Source organism: Melospiza georgiana, chromosome 8 (genome assembly GCF_028018845.1).
Source record: "Melospiza georgiana isolate bMelGeo1 chromosome 8, bMelGeo1.pri, whole genome shotgun sequence".
NCBI classification, from domain to species: domain Eukaryota; kingdom Metazoa; phylum Chordata; class Aves; order Passeriformes; family Passerellidae; genus Melospiza; species Melospiza georgiana.
Window position 1 is genome coordinate 8,247,016 of NC_080437.1, and position 23,274 is coordinate 8,270,289.

Consider the following 23,274-nt stretch of genomic DNA (forward strand, 5'->3'; position numbering starts at 1 on the left):
AGTATCTCAGCTAGAAAATACAATAACAAAGGAGAACTAGAATAGCAGATGTACAATGAGATAGGCACACGATACAGGTATAAAACGCTTCTAGGACCTATCATGTAGGCTATTCCCAGCAGAGGAAAAGAAAGCACTATTGATATTTTACAAGGCCTTGCTTTTATCTCAGCAACAATATTATGTCAGTTTGGTCACTTATGTTCTAACAAAACTGATTTAAAGAGGAACAATTATAGAAGAAGGCCAACAGGATGACAAGAAGCTGGTATGGATGTAAGCACATGTGTATCAAAGTCTACCTTTAAAGCAAAGATTAGAGAAGGCTGGCTTTTCTAGTCTAGCTGAATGAAGGCTGACAATAAGATTGCTGTCTCTTTATGCACTAGAAAAATAAACACAGGGGATGGAACGAGAGCTAAAGGTCAATACCAGCACAAATTGTCACAAGGACAAATGCACATAAGCTTGTCATGAATACACCCTGACCAGAAATTGAGGTTTTATAACAATAACAGAAACCAGGCATCAGGGCACTTCCTAACTGAAGAGCAAAGAAAAAAAAAGTTAACTTTTTAAACTGGAGTTTGACAGGCTTCTGAAGAGGATTATGAATGTTTCCCTAAGAGAAAGCAGCATGAGAGTTAACAATTGAAGACATCCCTTCCAGTCCTATGTTCTTCTTGATGTCTTTGCCATGGTGATATTTAGAAAACAAAGCTACAAAACATCAACTCACTGGTTTTTAGGCACTAAAAATATCTGAAACCTCCAGGCTTTGAAAAGCACTCCATTAGCTGGGGAATGAATTTGTGTAGTGTGAACTGATATGCTTATGGAAATATTCTGGTTTCATACATCTCTAAAATGCAGTTCTCAAGAAGTCATGGATCAAATTCATTTAAACAATGATTGATTAACCAATCTAAATATGCAACACCTAATGAGGATTACGTATCAAAGTCAAGTCCCAGATTGTAGGGCTTTTGCCATCAGAAGAACACAAAGCTTTATTAGCTTTCAAAAAGCATATTCTTCCTATCCATCTCCTTAAACTCAAACAAAGAAGGGATTTTGTTCTAACTTAAAAACAACCCCAACCCATAACTGGATAAGGACCAGACACAGCCCAAATGCTTAATGCTTCAGAAAGTAGGGAGTACATAGAACAAAAGCATTAATAGAAACCAGTTTGGAACTCTAAGTACAGAGGATGATATCTAGTAACTGCTACAATACTGAATCTGCACTGTCATTAAATTTAATCTTTGATATTTTTATTGCAACCTGACCCGCTATGACATCTCTAAAGAAAATTACATTGTACACTACTATTTCAAGAAGTCAAACTTAGCTAGTCATCTGGGCCATAAAATAGCAGATTACTCCATCAGGCTGGCTAAAGCAACTAGGAATAAAACTAGATTTATCAACCACATTATTTTTATTAGGAAATGTTTCAAAGCAGACATAATCCCAAAAGACCTTAGCCTTATACCATCCAAAAATACAAAACAGAGAGGAGCAAAAACCATGAACTGCAGTATAAGGTACAATTTGTAAATGAGAGAAAAAAAATTGCCAGATATTGTGTAATATCCTATCAAAGCAAAATATATTAACTAAATGTAGAAATAGAGAAGAATTAACTTCTACACAATTCATGTATTAACAATTTAAACCTTTGTTCTAAGATCTGACGTGTTAATAAGAATTGCTCCATTGACTCCCTGAACATCAATATTTAGTCTGTACTGCTTTTGCTTTCCTTGAAATTGCAGGCCAATATAGGTGTACTAAATCACAGCTAGAGAGCAAAATGTCCAGAACAGGCAGAAGGGAAAAAAAACGGTATCTTTAACAGCAATATTCCTGAAGAACTCTGGTATGGTAGCACTGCTTGCATTTTATTTTGGATCACAGCCACAGAACAGCTAAAGCAGAGCTTCTTCTGTAATCATTCTAAATGGGGGGAACTGCTCATAATAGTAACAGGAAAAAAAAGCAATGAATTTACTTGGCAATCTTAACACTTCTCAGCAATTCCTTGTACCGTCATGTTTTCTAACAGGTATTCATGCATACATAATATATAGGTCTTTGTAGATTTGGAATGAAGGAGAAGTAAGGGATTTGATGGCTAGAAAGGCAAGTTTTAAATTTTAAATACTGTCAAAGTAGGTTAGAAGTGTGATGTGTGTTTTATCATCTAATCAAGCATTCATGTCTTTCTGTTTTAACCTTTTTTTTCCTAGGCAATATGATCACCTTAGGCAGTTTGAGGTTTAAAGGCTTTAGCCCATGCAAAAAAAAAAAAAAAAAAAAAAAAAAAAAAAAAAAATTAAATTAGCCTGGCATTTTTAATCTTTTTTTAAGACTTGAACACTGTCTGTGTTTTACAGAGGTGGCTTTATTATGCTAGCTGCATCAAATGCAGAATATTAATCAGACTGTGAAGCTCCACTAATTATGTGCTACATTTAAATAACTTACATTTTGTTAAGTGGCATGACCACAGATATTGTATGCATAATCTGAGTTTTGAGTCATTTCCCTTTTCTTGTCTGATTTTATTCTACACAGGAAATGACAGGGTCATTTGAAAATAACTGCAGTGAAAGATCAAAAAGGAAACTTGATTGAGAACACTGTATAATTGCCTGTGCTAGAGAAAAAAAAATTCCAATGACTTTACAACCCATCGCTATAAGATTTCTTTGGAAAACACACACTGTGGTTTCCCTAAAAGGATATCCATTACAACACTGAGTACAGCTTTTATTTGTTGTAGCTGTATCTCTTTTAAAGCAGCAGATCTTCTCCTGAGGGTGCTGGGCTTTTATTCCGTAGGTAATTTTTTCGGTGCACATACTCGCTGAGCTAAAGCCATTTCAGTGGAAGCAAATCAATTCTGTTGAAACAAGTAATTTCACTGACTCGTCTCAAAGTGTTCATTTGCAAAAGGAGATAATGCTGTAATTAAGCTCTTGGAACACTGCGCTTCTTGTTATTTGGGCAAATCTGGCCATTACAATTTAGAGTGTCCTGTTCCAAGAGAACAGGCTTTTATTGCTGGAGCTAAAGGAAAACTTCTTAGACGTTAGTTGCACTCAGCTTAGAGTCAAGATCAGATCCAGCTTTGGGCTGTCGTGTGTCTGCAAGGGCATTTTTATTGTAGTAAGACACTGGCCTACATAACAGGACAGCAGCCAAACTTTCAGCACATGGATTTCCCAGTTGATCTCCCATTCCCTGAGCAGATGCACTGCAGAGCAAGTGACCCCAGGTGTGTCCCTGCCACAGCCACACACACCAAACCACGGCAGCCCAAAAAACTGTTCATCAAAGGGACTGCAAAATAGAAGTAATGATCTCTTTTATGTATAAGAATTACTAAATAAAACAAAGTTACAGCAAAAGAACTTGAGGTCTATGCTGAGTTCACCTCTCCTCACATTTTAACACATAAAGCAAGTGCAAATAATGCCATAAATTTGTATGTGCAGCTTCAATACCTTAAACTTTTACTTATTGAAGAACAATGCATCACCCTATCAAAATGAACTCTAACAGAATATAAGTATTGATTTTCTTGGGTGTTGGAGTGTAGTTGGACAAATTAAAAGCTCTCTGCCATGTAGCTCAGAATACAAAACAGATGGATTGAAGTGAAGTGGCACCATAGGTAAGAGAAGGCCATAAAGGAGTTACAGTTAAAGACTGTCATGCAGGGTTTTGTGACAGTTGTAGCTGCAGACAGCACTTGTTGCTTGGATGGATCATCACTGAAGTCATTCCCTGAAATCCACTCCTACCATTGCCCAGAGGTGCTGGTACCCTCAGCAGAGGTGGTGCTCCCCCAGAGTCTGCCCAGAGTCTATCCTGTGGGTGGGACTGCACATGATGATCTCACCCACCCAGAAAGGAGACTTCAGAAAACCCAAACACATTTCCTTAAAGCTAGTCTGAAACCCTCTAAGATTCATGATTCAAGTTTACACAAGAAGTACTTAATCAAAGCCCCATTAAAATCGATTTTACCAATTAAGAAGGGCTAATCACCCATTGATCTGATTACCTAACACAAAACCCCCACCCTAACATAGTAATGCTGAAGTTCTGCTCCACCTTTGTATTGACAGTTTTGTCACCAATTTCATCACAGTTGGAATTTTAACCCACCTTGCAAATGACAAGAATATTTTCCAAATATTTGTATCCATGTCAAGAAAAGTAATTTTATAATATGGCTACTTAAAAGCAACATGGAAAGCAATTATCTCACATCACCAGAGTCAAAATACCAGCTGAAAGTGTAAAGGAATTTTTCCAGTGCGCTAATTTTAACTTCATTGTGTACTGATAAGCTAAAATATAAGTACCATCAAAAATAATACACTACTGTGCCCCTCTGGGCCATCAGTTGGTTCCTAATAAAAATTTAAAATGGAAATATTTTTTAATAACAAATATCCTCAAAAAGCTAAAGGAAGGTTTATTTGATTAATTGAACCTGTCCATTTGATTAAAGGCCATGTTTTGCATCAACACATTCTTATGTAGTTTTTCACATGTAAGTTAGAACACATCACAAAGCTCATTGTGACGCCAACTCACTATTGTTAACTGAATTATTTCAAAATGCTCAGTTTCTAGCTTGTTTCTTTCTTTCTAGTCAGTATAATTAACTCTTGGTGGCTACAGAAGCATGTACAGAACTCTGTACATGCACACATGTCTATGAGGGCTGTGGTCAGACTAGCGTGGCACAGAGCATTTTCTGATTTTGATTGCTGATTTTAAAGCAGAGTCAGACTCACGTTGCTAATTCAAATTACATGCATCAACTTACAAATACCTACACAAAAGTGTTCCTGATTTAACACAACTAATGACTTAACCAAGCAATGCATTTACACTTTTTTGAGATCCCAAATTAATTTTGAATATGAGGATCAAAACATCTTAACTTGCGCTCTTTAATCAGCCGTTTTACGTTAGTAATGCAGGGATGTTGACATGAAGTTGCTTTGAGCAATATAAAACATATGCCATGGTGCACTCGTTAAGGAACTCTGCATAATGAGTTCCATCTATATAAATGACTCACCTCATTACTTAGCACAAGATCTTCTCTACGAACGTGGAAGAGGTATTCATATGCTTTATAGTATTGGAATAAGCTGAAAAACAACATAACGTAGACTATCAGAGCTGTGAGTTTTTGGAAAGGTAACAATATTACAAGTTTTCTTAAACCAAGAGGTACCCTCCAGCATGGTAACAGTCCAACTTTTAAAAAGAAACAGTTGTTTAATTTCAAAAACAACAAGCAGCATATTCAGTTTGCAGGATTTATTATCAGATGGCTGTAGAAAATACAGCATGTTACTTAAAAATACATCCACTTAGTCCTTATGAAATTGAACTCCGAGAAGACAAAGTTCTCCTCTGAAAAAAGTAATTCCTGAAACACTTATCACCAGGATACTTATGCCTTTATTATCAGCAATAGCAGACAAGAAGGAAACAAAGCCAAATCGGCTTTCAGATTCTGGGATGGGCTGCCAGTACAGGGAGAAAGTTTGGTCTTGGAACACCAAAACAATAAAGAATAGAAGTATTTATTCTCTCAAGGTCACTTTGCAAAATCAGTGTATTATTTCCTCAAAGAAAAACTAAAAAAATGGATTAACACACAGCAGTTTGGTGTACTACAACAAAAGTAACTTTAAATAGACTTTGTCAATGGACTAAAATATTCCTTCCTTAAACATGTATGCCTTTCCATTTCACATGTTTCAAATAATTTTGTTTCCTTTTCTAATGATCAAAGATACAGCATTTGTTTAACCAAAAGTTTTGTTTGTCATAGTCTGTTACAATTAGTTCTTCTCTTACAATCATGATACAGAACTCCTGGCTTCTGTCACATCATTTTGACATATGATTTAAAATGTTGCTCTGTGATTTCATACCAAGTCCAGGCTGAAGAATGATTCCAGGACTTTATTGCTGTCCTGCCTGCTGTATCCATGAAAGGTACAGCAATATTTGCAGGGAACCTCTGTAACTGGTTCCTGTGCTTTCTGCCTAGGGACAGAACCCAGGTTCTTTTCTTGGGACCCCCATCAGTTGGGTCAGCAATACCTTTGGCTCGGTACTGGCAAGGCCCACATAAGAAGTCTGGCTGCCATCAGCTAGAGGCTGCCTTCCCCCAAACCCAAAGCACACAGGCAATTAAGTTCTTACAGTATTTGCAATTTCATTTAAGTACATTTTTATTGCAGCACTTCACCAAAGAATTCCTGACATGTTTCAGTGGAAACACAGAAATTATGTTTAAAGAGAGTTCAGGACTTAACCTGGAAATGACTCACACTGATTTATGTAAATATGTGTCCCCTTTCATACACACCTATAATTTGGTAAAATTCTAACAGGGATTATTTGAAAAAAGACAAAAAATATTTTATGAACATCATAGACACACAGGGAATAAGACATATATCCTTCCAATTGGATTGGCAGAAATTAGTATTTCAAACTTGTTCTCTTATCCTAGTGTTTTTGAAATAAGCCAGTTTTGCAGCACCTAAAAGTCAGATCTTTTCTTTCCCCTCCCCTCCAAATGTGTTATGATATTGTTCATGGACTATGCGACAGGTACATATAATTTAAAATATATACCCAAATGTATAAGTAATTATTTCTGGCATTTCTGAATTTTATGTCTTTATTTTTAAAAATATCTCTATTCAACCTGGCACCCCTAATCCTGTATGAAGGAAAAAATTTCTCTATTTAATGGTCTTGAAATCAAATTACATAAATCAGACATCAGCATTTATTTAGAAAAACAGTGTAATTTTCTTTCTTCTATCAGACATTATACAAAATGCCCCTTTTTGTTTCAATTTGCTGTGAACAATTTAAAAATTCCATACCAGTGTTTCTAGCAATTACCCAGAAATAATTTTACTTGTGTAAGTAATATTGTTAATAATAGCCCTCTTATGATGTCATATGAGAATCTGAAGGTGATTAACAATGACATATTTCCCCAGCTCCACTGCTTCCTGAAAAGAAAATGTCAGGAGCTACGTTGATGTGTGTTTGCCCAAGGAGACAAGATAAAAAGATGATAACTGTCACCTTCCACCAAACCTGAAGGTGTCATTATAGTTGCTGTACAGTTTGTGCCAATGTGGTTAAGCATTTGTCCCTGTTTCCATTATAAATCCCATGGGTTTACCGCTCATCTGTAAAAATGTGATCTGAACTACAACATGTCACACTATCTTGAGTAGAAAAAAATCTACAGGCTTATCATTTAAAATTAAACAAGAAAAAAAAATGTATTGAACTAATACATTAATTTGAATTGTAATAAAACTCAAACTATTTCTGAGTTAATAAAGTTTAAAATACACCCATTTAAGTGTGCAAATTCCATTCTTATTTAGAAAAAAATCCAGTAACTGAAATAATGGATGGCATAAACTGGACACTTATGATACATTTTACTGTATGTGTGTACATCCATGGCATTGCCACAGCACCCATTTGTAATAAATTAAGCAGTTTGGACATAGAACCCATATCTGGTGGCCAAAATACCATTCTGCTGCAAAAGTTTTGCAGCTTGATTGTGTTTCTGCCCAGCTAATACTTTGGTTCAAAGTAGGATGGAGCACCTAATCTCTTGGATGAAATTCTTCCGACTGTGAAGGAATTACTTCATGGACAAGATAGCTCTCAATGGATAATTTACACAAGACTTATAGATGTGCTATTTGGAAAGAACATTTGTTCCATATAAATACACAAAAGACAGACAGGAAGGCAGAAGTAAGAGGAGTTGAGACATCTTAAATGCCAAGTTTCCTTTTAGTTTAGGGTTAGTACTTGGCAGGATATTATTTTGCCTGACTACAGAAATTTGAGATTTAAAGAGATGTTCCCATTTTTTATGAGAAGAATCTTAAGTGTTTTATATTTTCCATGAGAAAGAAACAAAAGAAAAAAAATCAGAGAGTAGGAGAAAGAGACATATTTTATAGCCCGATTGTAAGAGAAATTGCCTGAAATGGGTTTAAATCCCCTTTTAAATCCAAGTACTCTAAACTGGAAGGCTAATGGCTACCCTAGTATTTTGCCTTCCCTCAAGAGAAAATACTTTTCTGCATTCAGGAAAATACCCTAAAAACTCCCACCTTGATGTGTTACATTTTTCCTACAGAAAAGTCAGAAAATTCCCAGCAAATCTAGATATGGATCAGCCATGACTTACTCAATTTTTATGCCCATCTGCCACAAATCCCTCCATCCCCACTTGGGTCAGAAAATGGGCTGAAGGGCTACAGCTGCAGTACAGTGGATGAGCATATTCTACAGTAGTAACTTATCCATCTTCCATCTCCTTGCCCCTGACGCTGACGAATGGTTGAACAGCTTGAGAACCATTGCGTCCATCATGTGCTGCCAACAGGGGTATGTCAGTGCAGCACTGCCTGAACCCCAGCAGTGCAGTGAAATGGGGTGTACACATGGCTACACAGTCACAACATTATACAGGGGCATTACTGGTGCTGGCAGACTCAGTCTTTTTCTCAAATAAATAACGAATGTACAGCTGTTTGCATCTCTTTCTGTGTCTCTGTTTAAAAGCTGAGACCTGCCACAAAACCCTTTCACGTACATACTGGACTTTTGCTGATTTTGAAATGCAACATTTTTATGACTCCTATATGACCAGAACCTCAATTCTGTAAGTACAAAACTTTAAATCACTTCAGTCCACAATAACTGTCAAGGCTATACAAATACTTAGAGTAACAGAATCAAGATAAGATCTAAATAAGATAAATAAGATCTACAATTTTATTCAGATGGAATCTAAAAGTAGCTCTTAAAAGCAAAACAAGATTATTGCCCATGCATCACTTTGTTTTCTTTTAGCACATCAAACAAAACCCTAAAGGAATATTTTCAGCATAATCTTATATTTTTATAAACTTCCAGTCCAAATTTATTTTTTGGACTTTCACATCTGAGGCCAGATCTTTACTGCTCCTTGCATATTTTTCTTTTTTATTATTTACAGTTTGGTGTTTGCAGTATGTTGGCACAGTAGGAAGATATCCAGTAAAATAAGAGCAAAATACTAGTAGTAGAAGTAGTGTAAATATAATAATAATTTTAAAATTGTTCATGTTGTTGTTCTTATTATTGCTGTTATTTTATCAGTCATTTTCTCACTGTATTAGATTAATGAAATAAAAACAGATTCTGTAGAAATAAATACCTGGAAAACAAGAAATCAATGATTGCTTTGCCTTGGTCAACGCTGAATAAATTCACGTCACCTCCTTCTTCTGACTCAGTTTCTCTTATTCCAGTCACTGCTTTTTCAAGTTCTTTTACATTGTCTCCCAAGGTCATACGTCTGACTGCAAAGTAATCCCAAAGAACAAAAACCATGTATAAACACGACAAGGTGGGATGGGAGTTTTTGGTCCATTTTAATTATAAGACTTCTTGAAGTTTTAGTTATGACCTACCACTTAAAAGCCAACAGCAGTCAAATGCTTCTATTGCCATTATTCTCATCACTAAAGTGTCCATTAAAATTTCACTACAAAACCACCACTCTGCCTTCACAATGGAAGGATCACAATAATGGCTGTTCAAGATACTACAGCTTCACCTCTTACCTGTGCTGAGAGAACCACAGGCAGAATAACATGCAAATTTGAGAGGCAGGGTATATTTTTCTTTAAAATAGACTACTTTTTATGAATTGTAAAAGATTATTCTTCAGACCATGCCCCTTGCAATATAAGCCATTAATACAGGAACAGATATTAAAAAGGGCAAAGAATATTTTAAAGTGTTTACAGTCATAATAGATTAAACATGAATATGCATAAGACCCTGCATGCATCATCAAACTTGGAGACATTTTTGCATCCTTCCAAACCAGATAATTACTTTACATTTTTACCCTGGAAATCAAAAACAAATGCCACAACAGGTTGGAATTAGAATTTAAATTCTGTTTGATAACTGTCCTTACAAAGAGGACAATCTGAAATGTATCAGTGCTTGCTGAACCCATAAAAAGAAAGTATTCATCTTTATGATTTGCACACAGTGTCTGCCATCACTAGTACCATGGAAAGTTAAAAATAAAAAAGCTTCAAATACAATTTATTTTTTTCTTTTATGTCTAAAAAATCTACAGAAAAAATGGGGAAATATCCGCCAGTGGTGAAATAGATTTATTTTCCTCATTGTTTTATGTCTCTACTGATACACTCCTTGGGTTTTTGTACAGAAAACAAATTAAAATACTTAGAAGATTTCTTTACTTTTATAGTTTTGCCCTTTAGTGGTACAGTAATCAAAGGCTTGAAAATTCTACCTCACTTTTCAGTAAGAGAGGCAGCACAATATAAATAACCGTATGGGAAGGGACAAGAAAGAAACACAGAGAATGCAAAGGAAACAGAAGCCACAGGAAATGAGGAAAAGCAACAGAACCAGAAATACCCTTTGTAGGGAAGTGAAGGCACATAACAGATCACCCAGGCCCTGAGTCTGCTGCCAACTCATCCAAATTTTCTTTCTTCTGCACATCTGATTTTTAGTCCCAGCCACCTGTCTCAGGAAGACTCATGCAGCACTTGTGTGAGGTAAGGAGTACTTTACCCTCAATGGATAGAAGAGAATCAAATCATGTAACTCATTCTGACTCCCTATCAAGCAAGGCCTCCAGTTTTCCTTGCTGCTTTACCTGCCTTAAATGCATTTCCATTACCCTCCCTCTCTAAATCCATTCTTTCTGCTCAATGCTACTCTTGCTATTATGCCAAGTCAGTTAAATTCTCCAGGCTAACTGGGTCCAGTGCAGGGAAAGAAAAAGAAAGTCATCAATATAAAAGACATTAGAATTTTGCTTTCAGTTGAAATGTTTGGTAATTACAAGAAAATTCATCTCAGCCCTGGGCTGTGAAGCAAATATAAGAAGTTTCCTGCAAGCATTTAAAAACTACATTTTCTTTCTCTAAAAACCATGTATATCTTAGCCAAATCTTAATGGATTTTCACAGGACAGCAAAAAGCAAATTCACAATGTTTGCTTGCCAAATCTTTATCTTTACTTCAAAGCACCGGGGCATTTGACCTCTCAAAAAAAAAAAAAAAAAAAAAAGACACAAAATAGGGGGTTTTTTTGTTGGTTTTTTTTTTTTTCCCCACAGTCTCTGTCTGCAAGCCCACTGAACTGTTTCACTTGCAATTTTATATATAAAAATTCACCAAACGCAGACAGGGCCATGGAAAATTTCTTAAGCTTAAAGAGTTAAAAGTTTGGCAAAGCTTACTGTAACTAAGATGACATTCCTGAAAAAGGTCAGTCAGTTTTAATAATGGTTGTGCTACCAGCCTGTTGTGTACACATGTATTACATGGTCTCATAAAGCTGATTTCTGATGGGTTCCCATTCTGCTCCATTGTTATTGTAACATAGTTAGCATATGTTAAGATACTTTCTCATTGGAGACAGGAAGGACAACTGGAATTCCAGTGATCATAAAGCACGTACATATTCTGTCAAAATTCCAAGTCAGAAAGGCCCTTGAACTAAATTACAGTGAACAAGTGTAATAAATGTTATGAGCTTGATTTTAAAATATTTGCCTTCTCTTTTGAATGAAACTGCTGAATCCTTTCACTCTTCCTCTGGGATGGACTTTTCTGAACATAATCACCTTCAAAGTGAATGTTAAACAAGCATTAGAATCTCTGACAAAGAAGGTTTTAGAGGACAGTGCTACCATTTTTTTCTGGCTATTTCATTCCCACTAGACCAAGCTTCATGCTTTGTGGCGAATTTCCTCATAGCCACAGGAGCTACAGTCCTTTGTCATTTTCATCTTCAGCAGCAATACCAGTTTACTTCCCTCACCAGTCCTTAGTTAACATAGATTCTGTGCCAGAAGTGCAGCTTTTGCCATACAGGAAACTGAGAGTTGACCTCTGAGGATAAAAAAAATGTAATTCACCTGCTATAACGCTACAGGATGTACTGAATATCTCAAACAGCAGAGAAATGTGCCCAAGGCTACAGTGAGTCAGTCACTGAGAAAGCTGGAATTGGAATTTAGGAGCTCCCTGCTCTCACTCTACTGTAATTATTACTTATTTTACCATAGCAAAGAAAAGGTCTCTTCAGGACTTGGGCCATTTGTACAACATATTGTACAAACAAAGGATGAGGAATATTCTACTCAAAAGACTTGAGATCTGCCAGTAAGAATTCTTTTCAGGCACAAGGTCTAACATAGCAACATTCAAGAGGAAAATAAATAATTTCAAAATTACATGTAATTAAATATCACTTTATTAAAATGACTAGGAAACATTCTTGCCTTCCACTTCAGATATTTATTTTACAATTCTTAATTATACTTACTGCTGAGGTTCTCCAAGGCGAAATTTAATAGACCCATGAATCCTGAGATCTGGATAAGACTGAAGTTCATTTCTTTAGCCCACCAAAATCCTGCAGTATAATAATCGAATAAAATAGTTTCTTTCAAAGATGTCTTTAGTTGTGTAAGATTCAGAAATTCTGCCATCTTCCTAAAAAAGTTGCAGAGTAAAACAATGAAATTAAAAAAATAAATTACAGATTCCAAAGTCTTACTTGGCCTGCATGCAGTTATAACCATAACATTTGTTTAGTTGCTACATTATTCATATGTGCATATGTACATAATTTCTTGAATTTAGCTACATCAATTCCTAGATTGCATTTATGATCAGAGGACATATCAAAAAGTAAACAATTACCTGCAGGTTTCACCAAAAACTATTGAAGTGTTAAGAACAAAAATCAGAGCAGTACAAAACCAAAGAGAAATACATAGAAAATTCCAGAGGAAAAAAGTTTTCATCAGGAATTGGTTTGTGGGATGAAATGACACACTTAGTCTCCATTTTCCACTATCATGCTTTCACTCTGATTTAGATAGTTTTACAGTATAATAAGGTCTTGTTTACATTTCAAGATTATTTTTCATGTGGCCTCTGATGAAAAATTACATCTGAAAATTAATGCAAATAATATAATACATAATTACTGAAAGTAGCTTAAATATTTAGAAGCTTAAATTGCACTTCCATAATGGTCAAAACGTTTAAAAAGATGCTTATCCCATTTTACTGGCACACCATGAAAATTTTTCCACTCACTTTAACTCGCAAAATTTATGAAAAAATACACTCCCTTGTAGGAGGCCATACTGTTGCTGACACATTTATGTCTACTCTATCCAAACACAGAATTAGTTACATCTTTTATAATATCTGTGTGCTTTTTTCCACATGAAGAGACGGGACTGGGGCTAGGACTCGGTTTCAATTCTTCCAGTGTAACTTTGGCCATGTCTCAGGTACTTAAGTTTTACATTAAAGCAATCCTTGGCTTCTCAACTACAGCTGAGGACACAGGTGCCAGTGAGCAGAGTTTCTACTCCTGTGTGAAAAAGCAAGGTCTTCCCCAGCCCTGCTGCCTTCTCATTCCTTCCTAAGAAGGACATTAATCCCAGACCTACTGACTGCAGCCATTAGAGTTTCAGGGCTTTACCCGACACAGTACAGATATGCTGTCAAAAGAGAGGAGTTTCTTTCTTTAATTAAAGCCTCAATAGCTAACAGAGTAAAGCATATAATCCAATCAGTTTTGTTTAAAACATGTATTCCTTTGTTCTGCATGACAAACTTGTACGGCTGCACACATGCAAGTCGGTTAAAAACACTTAGCCTGTGTCCTGGAATAGAAGTGGAACATGGCCAGCTGAACTTTCCAAGGTTTGAAACAGTCCATATCCTCTCTCTCTGAAGCTTCTGCCAACTCTGTGTTTTCATAATCAGAGCTTCTCAGGGATTTAGATTTTCTCTGATTCTGCTAACAATGCCAGTGCTCATCTTTCCAATATTCTGTAAGGCATGTCACTGACAACAGTATCTTTACATGCTTGTGAAACGATGGGGCAGCTCAATTCCATAGTTACCCTCCCTGCTTTTTCTTTCTTCACAGGGCTCAAGTCTTACCAAGATGGACAGCAGTACAAAACTCCCTGATAGATGGGAATGTAGGATATCAAAACTATCAGACTCAGATCTATTCTGATTTTCTAACCCTAGCTGTGGCCCTCAAACTGCTCTTGTAAATAGACACTGCACTGTGGTAAACAAAACTTCAATGCTGCTGTTAAACTGCTTAGTGTGCATAAAATACCCTGTAACTATGCTCCTTCCAGTCAGATGCAGTATATACTTTACATTCCCCCTGTACAGCATGTATATATAAATACATATGTGATCAGCTGAGACTAAAAGAGCATATGATCTTTCAGTGCTTTTCTTTTTAATTTTGATGAGAAAGTTGCACAAAGAATTGTGCACATTAAGCACATTTTAGTCTCCATGAGTTGTACACTTCAGTCTCCTCTAAATTTAAAGGGGCCCATTGTGCAAGAGAAAACAGGAAAGGAAAGAATTTTTTCTATTATTATTTGATGGTGGCAAATTTTCTTTCCAGTTTTAAAAAAAAAATCCCAGAAAAACTTTCTCTCCCTAGAATAGTGACAAATAGGAAAAACTGAGTATGTTTCAGGAATATTTTAATCTCTGTTAAATGGTCACCTATTCAGAGGAACAAAGCTGGATTTTATACACCCCCACCTCTTCCTTCCCAAACCAGACCAGCGGCCCAGCCCTTTGCCTTTCAATTCCCTAAGAACTACTAGTAGACACAAACGCTCCTAAATAATTCTGGCACTTCTGAGAAGTCCAATCTTTCAAATATAAATCTGGAGTCTCAGGTCAAACTTCTGGCCTCCTAAATTTAGCTGCTATTAAACACTAATAACAAGGGAGAGTGTTGGTACAGGAAAGACAAAGGCAGCCTGACATCAGAAGTCTTTGGCTGCCTCCCATTTCCCCAGAGCACCATAATGGCCACCTACTAATGCCCTCTTAAGCTTTCCATCCCTTGCTGAACTTTCAAGACCTTTTTGATTTTTTGGTAACTCATGTTACAGTACAGAATCTTGAATGTTTTAGCAAAAAAAGTTACTCAGAGAGGTTTACCAAAAAAAGCTCAGTATCAGCCTGTTCTTATTTTGTGTTTTGTTTACAGCCTATTTAAAGCTATTGTAAATTCAGAAACCACGACAAGGTGAAATTCAAGTGGAAAAAAAGGAGTCTAAGCAAAATTAAAATATATAGGAAAACCAGTAAACCAGGCTGGATCTGAGATCAAAAGTGTTTCTGCCATCTTTCATGAATAATACCAAATATCAATGATTTAACTGAACAATTAAAGACTTTCATCACAAAAGAAATCTAACAATTTTTATTTTATTATTATATGGGTTCCAGCATTGCTGTCACTGCTACTTACTTTTCAACTCCTTCCAGATCTTCTTCTGACAAGGCAGTTACTTGGGAAAGAGAAAGAAATGTCCTATTGATAATCTTTGCTCCACCTAAATCACCCTGATCTCGGACTTCATCCTGATCGTGGACTTCATCCTGATCTCGGAATTCATCCTGCATACATGGACATAGGAATGTAATTTAAAAAATGTTTATTTTATTATGTCACTAACTTATCTAAGTAACATTTTTATATTGAGGAGGTATGCAAGGGATTAATTCAACAAATGCCAAAAATGCAAGACAGCTGTAATTATACAGCAGTAACACAACACCTTAACATATTCTCACCAGAGAAAAGCTGGGCAGATACATGGGACATAGTATTTTTGTCATAAATTCATATGGGAACACACTGACATATTATGTGCTGCACAAGATTGAATTAACTTGCAAGTAAAAACAACAGAGATTTAAAGGTGCAAAAGAATCCATGAATCTAAATTTGACCAACATGATACTGTGTTGCACAATAATTAAATTTTAAAATTAACTTTCTTCTAAACATATTATGAGAATACATGAAAATTACTATGTTATTTGCTCTCCACCATGTACTTGATTGCATTTTCAAATTTACTGTCTACACTATCTCCTTCCCCTAGCCAAACAAAGGTCCAAGATGCTTGCTGCAACAGAATAATAGGGATCTGACACTACTGCTCCTAGGAAGGATGGACATGGTTTAGGGAAGAACAAACTGAGTATGAACTAACAATGCAATGGTCTTCAAAAAAACAGGAAAATTCAGTAAGAAATCTATGAAATGCAAAAACCAGTAGAATAAATGCCATAAAACTGTTTCACAATAGAATATGTAGATGACAAAGTGCAGTGTGAGATGAAGCAGCCCCTTCAGAGAGGTGCACTTCAGGGAAAAAGGGATAGTGGTCATGGGAGCGTGCTCCAGTGGAAGGGGATCCACAATGGGGCAGGATAAAGAAAAATATTTCAGTATGAAAATATTTCATATCTAGAATAGATAACCCAGAAAGGCAGAGGAATCTCCATCCTCACAGGCTTTCAAGAGCAAACTGGACAAAGCCCTGCTGGGCACTGGGTGCTGGCCCAGCTCTGATCAAGAGTGAACCAGTCCCAAAATGCCTCCCAGCCTCCTGCTCTGGCCTGACCACACAAACCCCTGGCACAATTTGCTTGTAGCAGGCACACTTGTACATCTGCAGGATCTGGGGTTTAGAGAAGTGCAGCAAGGCAGAGCCTGCAGAATCCTGCTCCCAGCTCATGCAGGGAGACCAATGCACAATTCCTGACACACACGGAGTTTTGAGCCTGACCAGCACTGCTCTGAGCTGACACCGACTCACTCCAGTGCTGGACAAGGAGAGCCCCCAAGTAAAGCTACACTACTCCCCCTGCTGCTGCTGAGCTACAAGACGTACTGAAATCCTGGGACTAGCTGAAGCACCACCACAGACAGGAGGGACAAAACAAGACTGAGAGCTGCAAAGAACATTGATTCAGTGGACAGACTATTTCCTCCCCTCTAATTAAGTACTTGAGTACTTTCACATATACCTCAATAAGAAAAATTATTGTTCCCAACTGCAAACAAGTCAACCTCAGGTACACTATCTCATAAGAACAGGAATGAAATAAGTGAAGGCTTCCTTCACATGGTTAAAAGCACGATGTTAGTTTACTTTTATTAGCAGTAATTTAAACAGCATAAAAAATACTCCTACAGTCAGTAATGCTGCTCTAATTGAAGCTGCAGGGAAAAAACAATAGCACTACCTGCTAATATACAATTATTGAAAGACATATTTCAGTAAGAAGAAAAAATATAAATGCTTTCCTGCAGTGGTGAAAAACTCGTTGAACATGAGATTCTTTAGAAGCTGTACGGGCTGAATTAAATGAATAACTGATATTAATGTTTTGGAAACTGAATTAAAGCTCCTCCCTCACTTTCTCTTAGGATGTTCAATACATAGAATACTTTATTATTTACAGTGACCACCACTATATAAATTACCTATGACTGGTCAGTCACTCAACATCTTACTGGGCACAATTGTTAGTAAGGCAAAAATGCTAACATTTCACAAGCTGCAGTTTAAACTGAAAAGATTGGCAGCTGCTGTAACTAACTCAGAGTTGCAGATAAGGCTCCCTAATCTGCACATCAAACCAGAACAGTTTACAGGGCAAGGTGAACCCTTCCCAAGATCCATTTCATCACCCAGGGGCTGGAACAACATTCCCAGCAGCAACATTCCCACCAATGCATTACTGGTTTTGGTAATGCTCATGATAAGATGGGGTTTGGGCACCACTGTCCTCTGTAACAAGCACAGGTATCAGATAAGAGATAGTGTCACAAATGACAGATGAGGAACTATGGGACAGAAAGAACATGATTTAATTTTTTTAAAAATCAGCAATGTTTCTATAATTTAAGAAAGTATTGAAGGTCCATAAATCATTTAAACAATCCTGTGTTTATAGACAGTTTCTGTTTGGGCTGAACCTACACACACACCTGACTAAAACTTACAATTATTTTGATTGATTACTTTTGTCTCTTTAACCACTACTAAAAGTACCAGGAGATTATTTTCATATGTGCTCACTGGTGTCAAAGAATTTACTGTTCATTTTAGTATTAACTGCAGTGACTGACTGAGGTAATCCAAGGTGAGTTAATTCTAGTAATGCTGTTCATGTGTCAGGAAAAAGAAAACTCCTGAGACCAATCCTACCAATGCCCACTCCCAGCAGCAAACTGCTTGTTTAAATACAGGCTGCTAGTAGAGAATTATTTGTTATGGTTTTATTTTCCTTTGAAGGATTTTTAACTGTTCTGAATGCATAATATGTTTCTGGCTGTTCAATACATTGCTCCAAATGCTGTGGGCAACCCTTGTTAACAGTATCAAATCAAAAATACCAAACCATTCATTCTAAAACAAAAAATAAGATCTTTCTAAATCTCAGTCTCTTCACTGCCATGAAGCAGGAAATAGCAGCAGCAGCATGATAAACAGCAAATTGCAAAAACCCTCCATGTTTACAGGGGTGGGAAAGAACTCTCAAAACCTCAAACCTGCACTGAGTCACCCCTGGCCAGGAAAAATGCCCCTCTACCTGGGGTGTTGGTGAGGGCCTTTCCAGAGTGGCCAAACCCTGAAACACAGCAACTGAAATGAGCACCAGCATTCCTCAAGAAAAATAAGCTTGTCCTTTGGGATGAGCCTTCTGCAGTGGTTGAAGACAGCATTTGCATTTGTTTGACAATATACCACCACGCTTTGCAAAATGGCTTCCAAACACATAATACACAGGGCACAGCAAATCCCACCAAGTGTAGCAAATACTCAAAGCATAAGGAACCCAAGATCCTGCTGTCCTCACCCTAGCAGGGAAATCAGACTGGACTCAACTTTCCAGTAGCTCATGAAAAGCAAGCTCAGCTGCTCTGCCTGGGCTGACAGCACAGCAGATGTACCCTGGAAGAGCACTGTATATCAGTTACAACTTTAATCAAAATGGGAATGAAAAAAACCCAACCAAACTACACCAGCAACACAGGCTGTTATTTGTATTATTATACACATTTTGTTATCAAGCTGTCAAATGCTTCAGTAGCAGCAGAAAATCCTGAAGCTTTCTACACAAATAGTTAAGGCAGAAACAGAAACACATTCACTGCTCCTGTTTGTTTTTAAAAGGCCCCACTTGTCCACTCCCACAATGGGAAGTTAAGATCAATAGTTGCTATTTTTAATCACAAACATTTCTTTTGTCATCAAACAAATGAGGAAATAAAAATAGCAGCACTCATTTCAACTACCTTCAAAAGGGAAATATGCAGATGTGTCACATGCAAAACACAAAACCTATAGGCAAAGAAAGCTTTCAAGGAACACTATAAACATCATAGTGTCCTTTTACTAACAAAATAAGTTTCAAAAATGTCACAGTGCATATATCATGATTTATGGTTGACCAAACGTATGATGACAATAAATTTTACTGATGTTTTCACAGCTGCAGACCACTTAGGAGAAAAATGTGGTTAAAAATAAAGCAGCAGCAAGACTTGATAAGATCAGTATTTAGATTTTCTAACAGACCTTCTGCTGAAAGTCATTACAAGCTGTAACAATTATAAAAATATTCAATTTAAATAAAAGGAATTGTCTCAAAATGTAAGAAATTATATAAAGAAACAGTACCAGAATAGTGATTCCTATACCTTATATATGGACCATGCTAAGCTACCTTCAGCCAAAACTAGGGACTATAGAATCATAAAAACACACAATTCCACATGGTTTCCAATAAAAACAAATCATAAAGGATAGACAGAAATATCACAAAGGTAAGCTACTGTGTGTAGAACAAACTTCAATACATGAGGAACAGAAAACACGTGGAAAAAAAAAGTTTACTGAATTCCTCTAAAGATTCTTTTTATAAAGCCATGAAGTAAAATCTACAAAAATTTCAATGGTACATTTCAACCAGATGTACAATATATTTCTGACAGCCTGTCGTGTCCCATAGAGCACAGCCTGTATCCTTTTACTGCGATCTGACTGCATTACCCCAGTGTTACGCTGCTCCAATGCCAAAATATTTACAGAGAGCGCTAATGTAGCTCTGTGAAAGGTGCATATATTTTTCATAAAGCATTTAGAATACTTAGCAACACATTTCACTGGAAAGAGGGTTTATTTATTTAAGGAAACCTAAATGGTGAGCTTTTGTACTGACAAAGACACAACCATGACACGGCTGAAGGCGCTTAATCACTCCCGCAACAGCCACGGCGACTTCTTGGCCAGTGGAGACAACAAAGCAGCTCAAGCAGAAGAAAATTATCTTATAGTAGCTACAACTACATAGACAGGCTTGAGGGAGAAATTCTGAGTTGATGCAATACCTCATACATTCTTGGGAGGAATGAATTTTACTCTTATATCTCTTGACAAGCAGCATGAAATGAGTTGCCTGTCAGAAACCACACCTCTGTCAACCAAGTCAAAAAAGGAAACAGGAAAAAAACAGGGAGGAGGCCAAAGACAAGCAAATAAAGCAAATATTAATGCAAACACTGTGGATTTGTAAAATCCTCCAGAGGATAGCAAGAGAAAGCAATGAAAGGTGAGAAATACAACTGTGATATTGCTGGAAGGAAAGTGTCAGCTTGCTTCTACTGCCCCAGTGCTCTTTAAAAGGAAACCACAAGCCTTTTCCTCAACAACCAAAAATTAGGAGACTCCTACCACCACAAAAAAGCCCACTATGGTGGTTTGACCCAGCCTCTCTGCCAGCCCCTCCCTCAGCCAAACAGGGGAGAGGAAACGTAACAAAAGGCTTGTGGGAAAAGGTGAGGACAGGGAAAGGGCACTGACCAATTACTGTCATGAGCAAAAGGGTCTTGGTTTGGGCAGAAAAATAATTCCTTACCAATGAAATCAGAGTAGAATAATGCAAAATAAAAACTTCATTTCAAAACACCTCTCTTCTCTTCCCAGACTCAACTTCACTCCCAATTTTCTCTACCAGTTTCCCCCAGGAGTACAGGGGGATGGGGTAAAGTGCTTGCAGCCATTTCAGCACGTGTTGCATCTGACCCTGCTGCCTCCTCATTCCCTTCCTTTCCTCAGGGAAGACTCCTCACACTCTAACTCTACTCCAGCATGGGGTGCCCCCCACCAGGGAGTCTACCATGAACTGCTCCAACATGGGTGTCTCCTCCACCGTGACCTCCATGGGCCCAGGGGCACAGCTGTGTCACCAGGGGCTGTGGGGAAACCTGCTCTGGCACCTGGAGCACATCCTGCCTCCCCTTCTCTGCTGGCCTTGGTGTTTGCAGCTATATTTGCATCCCCCTCTTCCAGCTGCTGTTGTATGGCCTCCTTCCTCCCCCTCCTAAATCTGTTATCCCAGATCTCTGTCTGGTGAGGTCACCCTCGGCCAGCCGCGGGTGTGTCCTGGAGCTGGCTGGCATTGGCCCTAGTGGACATGGGAAAGCTTCCAGCAGCTTCTCGCAGAAAACACTCCTGTAGCTCCCGACGACCTAAGCCACACAAACCCTATATACCAAGAAATAACCATACATTTATAAAGGAGGGTCGATAACCGAGTGAAAGCTGGCGAGGCCGTGGGAGGTCAGAGGTGGAGGAGGCACACACGAGCAGCAGCTCTGCGTGAGGGACAGACCCGGCTGGGCTGTGCCAGCCCAGGCTCCGCAGTCTCTGCTGGAGGAGCTGCCGGGCCAGGCCCTGTCTCTCCATTGAACTGACTGGGTGGCGATAGTGACACTGGAAACTGACACTGGGAAACTGACACCGGGAACTGAAAGTGACGACAGGTGTATTTTTATATGTACGTATGCGTATTTACAGACACACAGCCTTTTTAACACCACACTCTTTTCTACACAGAATTGTAAGGGTTGGCAGGGACCTGTGGAGGTAATACAGTCTATCCCCCAGCCGCGATAGGGTCACCCAGAGCAAGTGACAAAGGAACGTGTCCAGATGGGTTTGCAATGTCTCCAAATGCCTCTCTCCAGAGATGGAGACTCCACAACCTCCTTGGGCGGCCCGTTCCAGTGCTCTGCCACCCTCCTCATGAAGAAGCTCTTCCTCATATTGAGGTGGAAATTTCTCTGTTGTGGTTTATGGCCCTCGCTCCTCCTGTCACCGGGCACTACTGAAAAGAGGCCGGCACCATCCTCCTAACCTTTGAGCCATATATTGATAAAACCCCTCTCAATCTCCTCCAGACTAAACAGGCCCAGCTGCCGCAGTCTCTCGTCACAAGCGAGATGCTCCAGACCCCTCACCATCCTTGCGGCCCTTGGTGCAGCTCAGCACGGACAATTTACCACAAAGCGCTCCCACCCCGGCGGTACCTGCACGCCCTCCGCCATGGCCGCCGGGCCCGCCCCTAACGGCGCCCCGCCCGCGCTCCCCTCAGAGCCCGGCCCGCCCCTCACGGCCGCGCGGCCGGGCCCGGCGCGTGCCGCTTCTAATTAACGAACTCGGAACAGCAGCGAACTAAAACTACATCGAAACATTTTCCCTGTCAGCTATTGCACGCAGCAACAGTAATTCAGAGTAATAGCATTTACCCGCAATATCAAATAAAATGCAAGCATTTGGTAGGTGAACAGTAATGAGAACAAAGAAAGAAGTAATTTACTTTGCAAAGTTTATGGATGTGCTGAGGGAGTTGGTATGACAAAACAACTTCCTTGCAGTGCCTCACATAAAGCAAAGGCCTCCCTGGATTTTCTGCAGCTGTTTCAGGCTGTGCCACTGCTTTGGAGCAGTTTGCTACCTTCAGACGTTTGTCATCCGCAGTTTCTTAAAACGTGCAAACCACAAAGTACAGTACCTGTGTCCTAGCTGAGGCACAGGAGACAAGAACATGCCCATTACCCACTAAGGTTGTGATGTATAGTGCGAGATTCAACACGTCTGTAGCTCCTGTTCTGCTCAAACACCCTGACCCTCACTGACACAGGTAGACCAATCGCGCTTCCAAAAGGAGTCAGAAATCTTTGAGGTTCAGAGAGCTGGATCCTGCAGTGTTTTGTAGAATTATTCACAGTATTTTAAAGAAATAGAGCCCACACTGTGAATTTAAAGAAATAGAGCCCACACTGAGAATTCCTACAATTTGTGCTGTGCTCTGTGGCTGATAGCTGCACAGCTGTGTTGCTGCCCCTTTTACAGTGTATATAAATCTAACCAAATAAGAACATTATTCAGAGCTGCAAGCACT

At 38.4% G+C, this 23,274-nt stretch overlaps 1 protein-coding gene across 1 annotated transcript in view; it reads right to left on the reverse strand.

The window, feature by feature from the left end:
* CABCOCO1 (ciliary associated calcium binding coiled-coil 1) overlaps positions 1–22,417 on the reverse strand; it is a 50,873-nt gene extending 28,456 nt beyond the window's left edge. The window contains exons 1-5 of the mRNA XM_058029478.1: positions 22,400–22,417; positions 15,476–15,624; positions 12,479–12,648; positions 9,308–9,452; positions 5,111–5,183 (exon numbers count right to left, since the gene is read on the reverse strand). Coding sequence (XP_057885461.1) covers positions 5,111–5,183; positions 9,308–9,452; positions 12,479–12,648; positions 15,476–15,624; positions 22,400–22,417 — 555 coding nt within the window. The remainder of the gene's footprint in view (positions 1–5,110; positions 5,184–9,307; positions 9,453–12,478; positions 12,649–15,475; positions 15,625–22,399) is intronic.
* Positions 22,418–23,274: the final 857 nt, after the last annotated feature.